Source organism: Hippocampus comes, unplaced genomic scaffold, assembly GCF_001891065.2.
Source record: "Hippocampus comes isolate QL1 unplaced genomic scaffold, H_comes_QL1_v1.1 scaffold53, whole genome shotgun sequence".
In the NCBI taxonomy this organism is placed as follows: Eukaryota; Metazoa; Chordata; class Actinopteri; order Syngnathiformes; family Syngnathidae; genus Hippocampus; species Hippocampus comes.
The window spans coordinates 780,368-794,871 of record NW_017805707.1 but is presented as its reverse complement, the minus strand read 5'-3'; the positions used below and the strand labels follow the sequence as shown (position 1 = coordinate 794,871).

Sequence of the window (14,504 nt, the reverse complement as noted above, 5' to 3'; positions counted from 1 at the left end):
CCCTGAAGTGCACCTGCCGGACGCGCTGGCCCTCGTACTCCGGAGGCTCGACGCAGTACAGCGAGTCGGGTTCCATGAAGCGAATGTTGGTCTTGTTCATGTTCATCCAGCGTACCACGCAGTCGCAGCGAATGGGGTTGCTGTGCATGCTCACCTCTCTGAGATTGGGGAGCGACTCCACCGTGATTCGGTGGAGGGCGCTGAGCGCGTTGCCGTTGAGCATCAGCGTTTCCAGTCGCGGCAGTTTGTAGAAAGCGTTGGGGTGGATGTAGGAGAGTCTGGGGTTGTTGGTGGCTTCTATTTTCGTCAGCTCGGGCAGATTATTGAGGGCAAAGCTGTCGATGGAGACGAGCTCCGGCATGCTATTAATCCCCAGCTCTTTTAAATGCAGCATGTCCGCGAAATCCCCTCGTTGGATCCTCGCAATGGGGTTTTTATTCAGGTCCAAAAACTTGAGGTTCTTTGCGTTTCTCAGGGCGGAATGCGGCACCTCGGGGAAAGTGTTATCGTAGAAGGAGATGCTCTCCAAGCTATCGAGGCCGGCCAAAGCGTTGTCGGGGAGCTGAGACAGGTTCATTCTGGTGAGGACCAGACTGCGCAGGCTGCCGAGAGGTTTGAAATTCATCTCGTGGACGGAAAGCACGGGATTCTCGCCGATCATGAGAATCTCCAGATTGGGCATGGGTCGGAACCACTCCCTGCGGATGACCGTCAGCTTGTTGGAGTTGAGGTGGAGCCGTAGGAGCTTGCCCAGACCCTGGAAGGCCATTTGGGAAATGGAGGAAATGAGGTTGTGGTTCAGGTAGAGCTCCTGAAGATTGGCCACATCCACCAGACTTTGGTCGGGCAGCTCTTGTATCCGGTTCTCCTCCATATGCAGGGACAGAAGCTGCGGCAGGATCCCGAGACGGACGTCCGTCATGGACGAGATGTTGTTTTGCGACAAATCGATCTCTGTGACGTTGGCCAGGTAATCCAAGGGTCGGTCTATTGCCGCGACGTTGTTTGTTTGCAGCAGCAGAACTTGCGTACCCGCGGGAAGTTTCTCCGGCAGGTGAAATAGTCCCAGATCGTTACAGTCAACGGTCTGCGCCTCCATGTACGCAGAACTGGGAGAGAACCAGGGTCTGTTCTCGCACGTGCACAGTTTGGGGCAGTCCGGCCTTTTGTCAGCGGCCGCGACAAAAGAGGCCACGGCCAAGCCGACAAAGAGACGATCCACGAACGACACGTCCTTCATTTTGGTCTCCCGTCGGAAATTGGTCCTCGTAAATGATGTATTCTTGGCTGTTCGCCGGTGATGAATAATTTGTTGCATCTGCTGAGGTGAATGACTCACCGGCCCTGCCACCTCCACATTCCACTGCAGCAGGGCTCCCAACTCTCAAGAGTCTCGCTTCGTCGTCGTTGTTGTTGTTGTTGTTGTTGTCTTGCTGTGCGATTGCCCTTGGAGGCAATTACTAATCACTCAACGTCAGGGTGCGGGGCCAAGACTGCAGTCAGGTAGAGCGCAGGAATTGGGTAGGGCATGCGGGAACTCAGACTTGGCACATTTGCAGGCATCCGTAAAGCCCCCCCCCCCTCACCCACTTCTGTTCAGAAACTCAGACGTCCCCGCTGATTGTCGTCCGCAGCCCGGTCCGTTCCAACCTGCAAGAGACAAAGGAGCCGTGAATCACGCCGGCCGATACCGAGCAACATGTAACAGCGAAGCGTTCGGACATGTTGACATTTATGATAGGCGTCGCGATACATGTTGACATTTCTTCACAAACGCCGGGTGCCGAGCCACGGTTTGAAAAATGCTTGACCTTCCGGGCGTGCGCTCTTTCAAAATGGCATTTGTTCTGATGATCGGTTAAAACGGAGGCTTTTATTAGGATTCCGAACTGCCAGACATCCTGCGGCTGAAGGATTAGCCACATGGCAAACTGCTTCAGATCTGCGCAAAATGTCGGTCGCCATAGCAACAAGTTGACAGGCGGCCAACGGAACCGCAAGCTTGACCCGGGGGCGCCAAATAACGCACGTTGTATAGTGAGCGAATGTCTCCGCCCACGTCGGGCAGCTCGCGGGATTGCGCGCCTCCAATAAATGTCGTGATGCTTTTCCGTTCGTCGTTCAACAACGCGCGGGGCCTGCACGCGAGGTGCAACGTCAATATTTTACTTTATGATTGCGGGCTTGCAAATTATCATCGGTGGTAAACATGAAGAGGCTCGTGTCAATTGTCTTTGTCGAAATTGACGTCATCCTACGACGACAATAATTAATCTTCACCAAATGGTCTGACGCTCAAGACGTTTAAATTCGGCCCCTTAACCCCACCCTGTTGTTTTATTCCAGTCATGATGACTCCTCCATGCAAATTTTTTGTCTCCCGGTTCTGTGACCACAACACGACGCTGACCTACTCCCGTGGCTGCGGCTCGCATTTGTAGCGTGACATTTGTAAATGCCTCTTAATGAAGAGATGACTTTCGATGGTGCTCGTGATATTTTGGGCCTGTGAGAGCAGATCAAATGAAGGACCGAGTGTGACGATGGCTGGAAAGCGAGAACAAAGAAAAGAGAAATGCTTTCATTTCATCACAGTCGCCGTTTCCACCTCGGTGGCCGCAAGGGAGTCGCGGGGGGGGGGAGGGGGGTGGCGGATAAAATACCGAACAATGAAAATAGATGAACAAACGCTGCAGAAATGCCGCGCGGGGGTTTCATTCCTCCACCTTTTGCTCCAGCGGTGACGGGAGACTGACCGGGAAACGGGAGAGATGGGAATGCGGTGCCAGTGGATGCAGCGAGGGGAGTTGGAGTGTTTTTCCATTTCCAAAGCAATCGGGCGCTTCGCAAAGCCGCAACACCCAAAGCGTTCTGATCAAAAAGGCCGCGCTTCGACGCGGACATGGACTACTTCGTGATCCTCGCCCGGGACAGCCCGGCCAGTGGGAGCAATGCCTCACTTGTGTTTTGTGACTGTTGGAGAAAGGGAATCGTTAGCCTTTTTTGTTTAACGTTCAGCGTTATCTCGCCCGCATTGATTAAATGTAGGTTGGGATTAGGACGGCTTAACTCACAATTTACAAGCCGCTGTGTCTCGCAAACGCAATTCCTTGGCAATAAACGAGAGTACGTTTTTTTTTTTTTCCCCCCCCCCTCATGACCATCGACAATATGTTCATGACGGACATGACGAACCGTGCGAGCGTCGGCTCCAAACACGATCCCGTCAAGTGCGTCGCCGTCGTATTGACGTCACGGACATTTGGCTGAAATAACCCGGCGCAGAGTGAGTTAAAGCACTTGCACGAACCTGGCTAGTCAAGTGACCCCCGCGGCAGCCCACCCCCCTTGCCTCTGTCGAGCACTCATTTCCCACCGAGCTCAGCTCACTGGCAGTTTTAATTGGCAGAGAACGAGGAGAGAGAGTCGAGATCGGGACGGAGGCCAAAAGGAGCCGTTTGACGCGGCGTCGGCGCTGTTGTGTTGACCGCCGTGAACTCGAGAATGCAGCCGATGCCGCTGCGCGATGAGTGGAAAGCGCGTCGGTTCGTGCGAGGGGAGTGGTTGCCGTTTGATTGGCGCTCAAAGGGCAAAAGTGAGCTCGGGGTACTGTCCAGTGTGCTACATTAGCCGCGTCTGTAAAATTGTGACAGGAAACTCTGTGAAATTTCAACTCGGCTGTATCAAGTCGAAGACCCGAGTTTGTCATTTGCGTTACGTCATCGACAGCTGGTACTTTTCGCCGAAAAGTCGTGAAACTGCTTGACGCAAATTAGGCTCCGACATTTGCGCGGTCGCCAACGGCGGTCCTTTGCAAGTGGGTCTAAGGTGTTCGCTCATGGAGCTAACGCGAGCTCCCGAGTGTCCAAAGCGGAACGGCAAAGGAGTCGTTCATGCGGCACGTCTCCCAGTCCCCGCGGTGGGCATTTTGTGGTTGTGGTTGTGTGTGTGTCTGTTTTGCTTTTTCAATGTTACCCAGGCACGTGTTTTATTGGGGGGCGGGGATTGCAGTTCTTGACATATGTGCCCGGATTGCACCATTTGTACGCCAGCATTTGCAGTTCTGTCAGGCTAATCATGACAAACCGGAATTGGGACGAGTTTTCATCACAGTTCAAGGTGAAAAGCTTTTGTTCATTCGGCTCTTGGCAGCTCCTCACACTCACACTTTCCCACCGGGCCGCGTCCATTATGCGCCGAGGCTGTTCCGGACAGTAATGGCGCAAATACAGTTTGATTGGAGACCGGTGAGATATGACCAGTTTAAATGAATGCGTGCGTGCGCACCAGTGGGGGGGTGGGGGCACAAAGCATCGGTCCGGGTGGCTCCGCGGCACTAATTCAGGCCCGCTGGCTGACTCGAGTCGGCCGTGTCGCCCAACGACCGGGCCGAACTGTTTGTTTTATGCTGTTTATTGAAAAGGGGTGTAAATCTTCCCTCCGGCTTCACGGGGCCTTGGATGGGAATTTAGCGGAGCAAGGACATAAAGATGATTGCTTTGCCGCAGGTCGGGTATTCATCTGTGCGCCGCGCGGTTACAGGGTGACCTGCAGTTCCTGTAGAATAAATAAAGAAATAAATAGGTTGGATACGAAACACGCTAGGTGTGGGCTGCGTGTGCACAAAGTAGAGAGCGATTGTTCCGTGTCACCTTTCGGGGGGGGGGGAAACCTCCGCGTTGGGTTTTGCGGCGAGCATTCGCGTCCGCCGGGGAGGCGATTACAAGGCCTGGGTGGGCAAGGCGCTAACAAGGCGGCGGCGCCGCCGCCTCCGCTGAGTGGCGTTAAGTGTGTTTGGAAGACATCAAGTTCAGATGGAGGCCGGTATCAAGAGGTCGAACGGGCCGTCTCGAAACCCTTGAAATGAGCGGCGGCTCGGACCTTGCGTGACGGCCTCCGCCGTGCCGGTGAAGGCATGAATATGAATTTGCCGCAAAGTGCTTTTCGATCACCGGTAGACTGGAAGGGCACTTTATTATCGCGCTCCATTTTAATGTCTTATTTCGAACCGGTGCGTTACTTAAGTGCAAAAAAATATCTTGAGGTGGCGAGGGTTCCATTTGCGAGTGCGCGCCGCTGTTTGTTCTGCCCGTCGTGAAGCCATTACTGTCCATCTGACAGCGAGATTGGGAGGATTTTATTTGGAGAGGGCCAAGAAATATCCCGCTCACTTTGAGACATGATCCAAATTCGAACATGCGTTTCCGGAAAGTTCCTCCGCCGTCGGTTAGCCGGCGCGGTGCTTTGCGAGCTCTCCTCTAAGTGCTGATGATGATGATGACGACGCGGTGGATGTCGAAGACGGCAAACGACGGTGGCCCGACGGTACACGTGAAATGAATTTCTTTTCGGCGGAATCATCCCCGACAATTCCCGTACGAGGTCGTGAAAAAGATAAAAGAATAACGACGGAACTTCTGGACGGACTGTTCTTTGCTGCGCTTTCGTTTTGAACCACGAGGTTGCGTCTTAATGATCCGAAACGGCTCCAAACCTTTTTCGCTTGTCTTCTGATAGCGGCGGGCAACTTAAAGATTGCATTTCGAGACACCCCCGCATGTCAGCACGTGCGACACTGACTCGACATGACCAAGCGACTTCCGATACTCCGCTTAAGCCCCTCGGCGGACGGCGACGGCCGCGAGGCTTTCCTGTCGCTCCCTTTGCCCTTCACCTCATTGATTTACTTTGATACTTTCACCGAGGTAAGAAGGAAGTCCATTAACGAAAACCTTCTTCTTTGCGGCATGTTTGCATAATGAAGCGACCCGCGCGCGTGGGCGTGCGCGCGCAACGTGGCTCCGGCAGGACGCTTTTCCTCCGGGCGTCCGTGCTCGCGCGGCCGGGGGCCGTCGGCCAGTTGGTCGTAAATGCAAAAATCGATGTTCCAAATTAACCACGGGACCTTGTTTTGTGTTTTTTCCTGCCCTTCCCTGGACGCGACCCGCCCTTGGGCTCAAAGCGGAGGAGCACGACGAGGGCGACGCCATCGAGCGGCGATTACACCACGCCGCATTAGTGACGGCGCTTGAACGGGAACGCATAAAGCCTGGCTTATCTAACGGTGGCCTGACACACAGAGAGCAGCGTCGGGTTTCTTTCTAATTCGCTTCTATTCAACCTAAAACCGAGGTGTGTGCACCTCGGGGTCGCCGCGGATAAGGTCAAAGGCGTAGCGAGCGGTCCAACAATCATTTGCGCGGCGGCGTGATCGCACTCACTCTTGACAAAAGAAAAAAAAAGTGCATAATGTCCCGCGTATTGCTGCGAGCCAGAATGAAGGGAAGGGGAGGGAGGGAAATGGCGCCACCGGCGTATCCCTCAAAGTCAGAACCAAATTGAATCGGCAGGTGCAAATGTGGCAAGTGTGCTGCCTACGAGATGCGCTGCTATCTATATTCATATGAATAATAGATGGCGGGTCAAGAGGCCACGCGCTCATAGGAGGGGGAAGGGGGGGGGGGGAAATTACACGCCACAGAAATGCATTTATGGCAAGCTTGGGTCTCTTTATGACCTCGTGCGGAATTCAAATCGGGCCTCACCGAAAGCACGTGAAATGCGACACGTCCGCAGGTTTGCATGCGCAAGATGCTTGAAGGAAAGGATTGTCATCGCGGATTCAAGCAGAAGCCCTTCCATGCTCGTGTTGCAATCACGTTCGGCGCTGAGATGAATCCACGGGAAAATTACTCCGTTCAACTTGGAACTCGCGCGATACTGGAAAAAAACGGGATATCGGTGTTCAATATTGTCATATCGATATCAAAGGATAGGATGTTTTTTTATTATCTAATGACAAATACATGCATGACCTCCACATATGAAAGTGGAGCGATTCAATCGGAGTCACGTGACGAGGCCGATTGCGCCTTCCGCTGCCACGGTGCCGATATTTTGCCGCTCGCTCTATTGTGCGGCCCGACCGGACGCTGTTCTGCTTCAAGATGCAAAAGTAAATTGCAAATGTCACGTGAGACAAAAGCGCCATCAAATGTCATTGTGACCTTTTAGATGTGCTCTCGCAAAAGCCACGGTGACACAAATCTTTTCATATTTGCTTTGTGGGCTTTTTTTTTTTTTTTTTTTTTTTTGATGCAGCCTGTCAAATCCGTGGCCAAACAAACCTCTCCCCTCACAGTCGCTCCATCTTCCCGGTGCTTTGTGTTTGCACTTTCTCCATTTTGATGTGTTTATTTGCAAACGGGAGGTTACAAGCGAGCCGACGCCGCCATATTGGGAACGTGTTTACGTGCGTTTCGCTCGGCGCAAGATCCCGTCGTTGCTCCTAACGTTCCTCCTCCTCCACCCCCACCCGCTGCAGCCCACGCATTCTCACCTTCCCGGGACCTGCTGCCCTCTACCTACCGAGAAATGCATAAAATCGAACACCCACACTGTGTGAACGATGCTCTCCGAGCCTACACAAGGCCACTGCGGACACGATATTTCTTTTCCACCACACACACACACACACACACACACACACGCACGCACATACGCTCACCTTATTGCGTCGGGATCAATAGGCAATCCCCTGAGCCACTCACGTAAGCATATGACTTGTTGTGGACATGTAATATTGATTTGTTTTGCAGCAAATGTGCCCAAAATAATGAAGCCAGCCATTAGTGCTGTGCTCCGCTGTTTTGTTTTCGTCCCGCTGCCAAGGAGAAACAATACATTTCATAATCACGAACTCCTTGTCAGACTTTACAGCTTGCCCCCGAAGGGTCATTTCAAACAAGGACTCGTAAGCAAGCATGTTGCAGGGTGGAGATTTCCCTCAGCATTTCAATGTGGCACGTCTGTTCCTTTCCAGTGAGCTTTTTGGTAGGGAGAGTGGTGGGGGGGCCTGTGGCACCCCCAAGTGAAGGCCCAAATATATTCCAGCCCCCATCCCGGCCGGCATACAGGGACACATTCACACAAGCGATGTGCTCCACTTGCCTTTGAAATGTGCACCAGCACATCATCCGCTGGATGATTTACATTTTGGACCAAGAGGGCAGGAGAAGGGCTCGATAAACGTCCTGTTGGTTTTGGAGATGAGAGCAAAGCACCCGCGCGAGCACTCTTTCTCTCTCTCTCTCTCTCTCTCTCTCTCTCTCTCTCTCTCTCTCTCTCTCTCTCTCTCTCCAGCCAGATGCCTGCTGTGTGGGTGTGCACGCACATGTAGCGAGAATGCTCAAAGATGCCTCACAGTGGCCGCTTTAATTACGCACTGGATGTGCGATTACTGCCGGGCGACAAAGGCGAATGAGTTCCGCGTGTACACGTCCCAAGGTAGGAGTGGGTAGGAGCGTGGGCGGGCGGGGGGGGGGTCAAAACAAAAGGCTGCGAATGTGTCATGCACTTCCGTGGCATGTTGGCAACAGTGCAGGAAAGCGAGGACGGGATTGCCAACCTTTCCCGTAGATTTCTTCGAAACTGGAGTGTCTGGAGTGCGCTCGCTCAAACCGACCCGGGGACATGCGAGCAGCGCCCCCACCCCCACCACCCTCACTTGCACACTTTGCAGTATCCGGCATTGCTCTCTCGCGTCTTAAACGCGAGGAAGGATCACGGATGTGCTCGTCGGCGTGCTCGCATGACGCGTATTCTGCATAGTTGCGCAAAAAAAAAAAAAAAAAACATCCACGGCCAAACCGTCGTCATCCTCTTCAGTGTTTTGAGAAGCCGCTATTTTTTTTAACACTTAGCTGGTGAAAAAAAATGGCTGAAAAGCTGAGATAAAACACATGAATCATTGAATACAGCCCTCCTCTTTTTTTTAATTAACTTGCAGCGCGCGTTGCGCAGATGCAACCATCCGACATTGCATCTAAGCACTAATTTTAAAATAAAAAAAAAGCATAGACGCTATTCAATCTTAAATGCAAGTGAACTTACCGTTTTGACCGTTTGCGGTCCTCGAGGCAGCGAGTGTCGACGATATTCCCCGTCAAGTCCGCCGTTCCGGTGACGAGACGCCAGTCAACGTGTGGTCGTTTTCCCTCAGACCTCCTCAAGCTTCTCGCCGCACAAACAGCACCCCCCCTCCTCCTCCTCCTCGCCCCCTTCCACCCAAAAAAAAAAAAAGGAAAAAATTTGTGGGGAAAAGTCCAAGCGTGCGAAAATGCCAAAGAGGGCTCACGCGCGTCCTTCCTTTGGCGTCCTCAGAGAGGCTGACGGAGGCAACATCCCTCTGCCGCCCGCCTGTGCCGACGCGCCGCCGCCTCCTCACCAGGCATTAGTGGATGAGACTTAGTCCCCGCCCCCCGTCCGGCAATCAACCAATCGCGTCGGAGGTGGTCGCTGCATCCCACCTCTGATTGCTGCCGGGGGGGGGGGCGCTGTCGCTTTTTGCCGGACACACAGTGGTTAATTCTCGGCTGCCGGAAGGGGAAGAACGCTGCAAAAAGTGCCCACCAAAAACAAAGTCACGTCAAGTATTGAATTTAGTGTTGATAAATTGTTTGCAGTGCGCATCAGCAAAAGTGAGACTCGGTTCACGAGCGACCGGGTTAAGAATTGAGAAGACGCACGTGATCGATGCCGCTTATGCCTCGTCGATTTTAATCGGTTCTCGATACGTTTGGGGGAGTAAATATTTCAAATGTGATGCAACCCTCGCTTGGATCCGCCTTGGATGAGGAAGGCGATGCCAGTGGGCAATTTTTTTTTTTTGCTGGAGACGGCAGAGCACCGGGGAAGAAAATGGATCTCTGTAGCTATTAGCTCCAGAGCTCCCCGCTCAGATCCCAGGAGACTTTGGAACACAATGTTCGACAAAGTGATGATCCTGGAGGTCGCTCGGGGTTAGCCGCGGCCTCTCGGTGAGACGGAGACGTCCGTCATCTGTCGGCCCGCGCAGTTATGATCCCAAACTCGTGCTGTGTCGAATGCAGAACGGCCGAGTCATAAATGTGCGCGTGGACTCCTAAATGAACGTCACGGCGCATCCACTTTTGAGTTTGGGCTCCAACACGAAAAAAGCGGTTGAGAGTCATTCCGCGCTACGTTCGAGTGTTTAATGAGCGACCTCGGCCTCGTATTTGGCGGCGTGTGACGACGAAGCCATCGGCTTCGCAACTTTGAACAACAAGCGCCCGGGGAGTCGCTCTTATTATTCGACGGGAGGTGAGGAGGCTTCGCTAACGAGCTGACGCCGCGACCCGACGGCGTGACGCATTTCTTGTTTTCGACTCCGTATTTTGTGTGCGGGTTATAAATGGAGTCCGCGCTAGGCCGAGGAGAGCCGAGTACCCTCCGATTCGGATGCGGGCGGGACGGGCGCTCATGTGTCGCACTGGGAAGACTATTTTGAATTTGCTCTCGGGTGACTTCGGGCGGTTCTCGCACTGCCGTCTGCGCACGTTCCGCTTTCGGAAACTGCCTTTGCGCTCCGGTTTGAAGTTTTGCGCTTCTCGTAACGACGGGCCCCATATGCAACCTTGATGTGATGTCATGATCGGCGTGCTTATTTTTAGGCGACGTCTGGAAGCTTCTTGTAGTTTTCTCCTTCAAAGACTCGTTTCAATTTTTGTCAGTTAGCGCCCCTGCCACCCCCCCCCCCACACACACACACACAAACAAATGTACAGCTATGTCATGTCATGTTTTATACAAGAAGACATCGTTTTACACGAGCTGAGGGTTTGATGTGGTGACAGACAAAACATCGGACTTTCATATATTTGCACGACAGAAATGCCCTGCAAATAGTTCAAGATTTTAAAACCGTCGACTGTACAGTGGCAGAAGAATGTGCGATTATTGAATGAGTTGAAGTGATTCTTTTGGCTGATAGACCCCGCCCCCAACCAAAAAAAAAAAACAACCCGCGCCTTTGTAGTGGCCCGAAGTGGAGAAATGAGGCAGCGACAGCTGATTCAGCATTTTATTCCCGCCGCCCGGCAGTACCTTGGACCTTATAAGTTGACCGTGGAGACTTCACAGCTCATGAAACAAGTCAAGGGTGCAGTCAGCTCCCCATAAAAGCGCGCCAATAGACTCGGAGTCACGAGGGAAGCCCGGATTGTTCCCGGACCGAAGCAGAAAATTGGACCGCCGTGAAAAATCTGCGTTCAATGTAATGCCATCAAACCGCATTTGGACGCAGGGGGGCCGAAAGGCGGCAGAGGCGGGCGGGCGGGCGTCTTTTTTTTCCAAGATGGCCCGAGGTGTTTACGGCGTAAATGATGTCTTTGCTCGCACTTGTTTATCGCGGGGTTTGGGGAATATTCCCGAGGCGTTTCATGGTGACATTTTGCGATGTGTTCCGCCGAGGGAGGAAAAAAAAGGCCACGCGGGGGCCAGTGGAATTTATTGACTGAATTTCACACTTCGAAATGGCTCTTTTAACAAGTGACATCAAGAAATCGGGACGTCCTCTGCCGAGGCCGCGCGCGCCCGTTAGCTGCTTATCGCGAAGAACGGTCTCGCTCGATAGACCCTCGCTCGGCTCCCGATAAAGAATGGAAGATTACGCCCGAGTATTTTTAGCGCGTGGAGCTTTTCTGGCACAAATTCCGCCTACTTCTTCTCCGCCTCGGACGCATCGCGCTTCCGTCGTCCAAGACGCTTTGTGGATTCCAAATCGTGGCATCTCCGAGAAAATCCATTTCGAAAAGAGGCCGCCGTCGTTCCAAGCCGTGCTCGTGAAAACCTTCCAAGTGAGCGTTTGGCATTCACGTTTTTTTTTTTTTCTTTCCACCTGTTCTCATCAGCCCCGTTCGTCGTTTCGACCGATCTGCTCCGCTGACGCGCGCTTCTCGATTTGAAGCCAACCACGCCCACCACGATCGCCGTGACGTCAAACATCAGCCCCGTGGGTGCTCCTTAAAAAAATCGTGGCGACTCCCCGGCTGCAGATTTCGACCGGCGGCGTCCAAGCTCCGCTTTTACACTGACGTCAAGACGAATGTTTTTCGACTTGAGTGTCTCATAACGCCCCCATCATGTTCAAATCTCAGTACGCCATCGACGTGCGCGTGTTCGTTTCATCCGGCGTGCCGCTTGTGATCCAAATAAGCGCTCTGTCCTCATGATATACGAGAGATTCTTCGCGATAATGATGCAACATATGTTTTTAAGACGGGATGCCAGACTTGGCAAACAGCGGGCGTTCTACGATCCCCGCGCGTTATTTGTGTCACGCTGGGAACGATAACTTCGGCGCATGTAAATAAATTGCGCGAGGCCCCGCGTTGGAGGGGTGGGGTGGTGGGGGGGGGGGGCTTTATTTAGCACGTGTGGCAATTAAAATCTCTACAATTTCCATTCCTCCCGCACTTGGGATCGCACATGAAGCCGACACGTGCAAGACGAGCTGGCGGTTGCGCGGCACGGCCGCAGCGTGAACCACGGTGTCCGCGTTATGCCAAACGGGCTGAAAGCAACAAGCCAAAGTGTTGGAAATTGTCATGAACGCGCCTGTTGAACAATTGTAATCACGGGCTGCGTTTCTCAGCTCGGCGATTCCCCCGCCCCTTGGTTACGGTTGCTATGCCGGTCAAATCTCATGAAGAGGCACATGAAGCGACGAGGGTGGTCACGTGACCTTACCTTGGACGATGTTCAGCCGCATCGGAGATCTCGTTGCCGGAGAATGTTTGGCTGTTGTGCCATGACAGACACTTTGGCGTGAGAAGACGATTGCATGGCCGTTGTGCGAGAAAGGTCACGTTTGGCAGCATTGCTTTTCATCTTCATTGTCGCGAATCTTGAACAGCGCTGGCCAATTTCTTGCAATTCTGACTTGTCAAAAGGCCGAAACGCCCCAAAACCGTTTTGACAAGCAAGGCAGGCTTCACTCCCGAGTCACAATTGAGCACGTGTTGGTCGGCGAGTCGATTTGGCTCAAGCCGTCCGGCGGTCGTTTGCTCCCGCGCCGATAGCGGGCCATCACACCTCCATAATCCGCGCCGGGTTTTCCCCCCCACCGCGCCCATTTGTATTCTTCGTCATCTTCTCGTTGCTTCTCTCCGGTCGGCGAGTCGATTTGGCTCAAGCCGTCCGGCGGGCGTTTGCCATCACACCTCCATAATCCGCGCCGGGTTTCCCCCCCCAACACGCCCATTTGTATTCTTTGTCATCTTCTCGTTGCTTCTCTCACTCGCCAGGCTTGTTCTCCGGGCGCAGTGGCATAAAAGTTTTGGTCTTTTTCCACCGTGAGAGTGGCGAGGCGGAGGAATATCGCCCGGGGGATATTTCATATCCCCCTTAGCCCTGCCTGGATTCACGCGCAATCCTGCGCCATCTTTTTTATGATTTTTTTTTTTCCTCCCCTACTAATCACTCATCTTTCCTTTATCTCACTTATATCGCTCCCTTTCAACTTGTCCTCTGCACCTTTGCACCTCCTCATCACTTCCTGATTTTTGATTCTTTCTTCCATGGGCGTCACCCTCCTTACACTCAGTGTTGTTTTTGGCAGCCATTTTAGATTTCGTCTTTTGGGGCAAAACTGCTTCTCAGTTTTGGTCACGGTTTGTTCATTCCCGATAGACCGCACGCTCACAATTCTCGTCTCGTCAACCAAAACTCACAGACGTCGCGTCCGTCATATTTTAGTCATCAAAGAGCCTCGTCATCGATCGGTCTGACGCAGTCCCTGCAAAAAGAATCGCAAACTGTTTGCCGTATTTACAACGGCACGAGCGCTCGTGTTTGGCACATTTGCCGGCGTAAATGATGCACGGAAGAAAGAGCGGGATTAATAAGCAATTTATCCCGGAAGGGCCGACGACGTCTCCTGCATGGTGATTTGTTTACTTCCTTCCTTTTGTGCGAGTGTATGCTTGCAGACGTGTACACACACACACACACACACACACACACACACACACACAGAAGCGCACTGCCAGGCATTTCCATCCCCCACACGATAACGTCCCCTTTTGATCAGCAGATGACATATTTGTTGACTAAATATAACCCTCAACAGTGAAGATGCTGTCATTTATATTTGGCGCTTCCTTGAAATCCAAAATTTAAAAAAAAAATGCATTCCTCTTGCGAAGCGAGGAAAATAAATGATGAGGGGAGGAAAATGTAAATGAACCGCTGATTAGGTGAGCCTTGGAAATAAAAGCGACCACAAAAAAAAAAAAAAAAGAAGAATCTATCAATAACCACAAAAGTAGGAGACAAAACAGAAAGCGGCGTCAGGGTAAACAGCGGCGTCTGCGGGACTTTATCGGCAGAATCTAGAAAGATGTGTCTTTCAAATGTCATTTTTCACAACTTATTGCTCCAGTGCGGCGGCGGCGGCGGCGGCTGATACGTGCCTGGAAGAACGAGCGGAGAAAAGCGCCGTCGTTTGTATGATGCCATAAATGCTCAGTCGGAGAAATTGTTTTTGATCGTCCAACATTTCGCTTGCTCGCTGATGACAAAATCAAGTCGCTTTTAGAAGGACGGAAATGTTTTGATCGCGTGGATTTTCCCTGAATTTTACCGGTTCACTCGGACGACACGATGCGGCCACGTAATTGAGTCCAACGTTTCTCGGGGGGGGG

General features: G+C 52.5%; 1 protein-coding gene across 3 annotated transcripts in view; it reads right to left on the bottom strand.

Annotated features, from left to right (window-relative positions):
* The window catches only part of lrrn3b (leucine rich repeat neuronal 3b), a 12,348-nt gene extending 3,155 nt beyond the window's left edge, over positions 1–9,193 (bottom strand). Inside the window, exons 1-2 of one of the 3 annotated variants that reach the window (XM_019883091.1) lie at positions 8,893–9,193; positions 14–1,650 (exon numbers count right to left, since the gene is read on the bottom strand). In XM_019883091.1, the coding sequence (XP_019738650.1) occupies positions 14–1,318 (1,305 nt within the window). In that variant the 5' untranslated portion in view covers positions 1,319–1,650; positions 8,893–9,193. The remainder of the gene's footprint in view (positions 1–13; positions 1,651–8,892) is intronic. The other 2 variants (XM_019883090.1, XM_019883089.1) reach the window with 2 other exon arrangements.
* Positions 9,194–14,504: the final 5,311 nt, after the last annotated feature.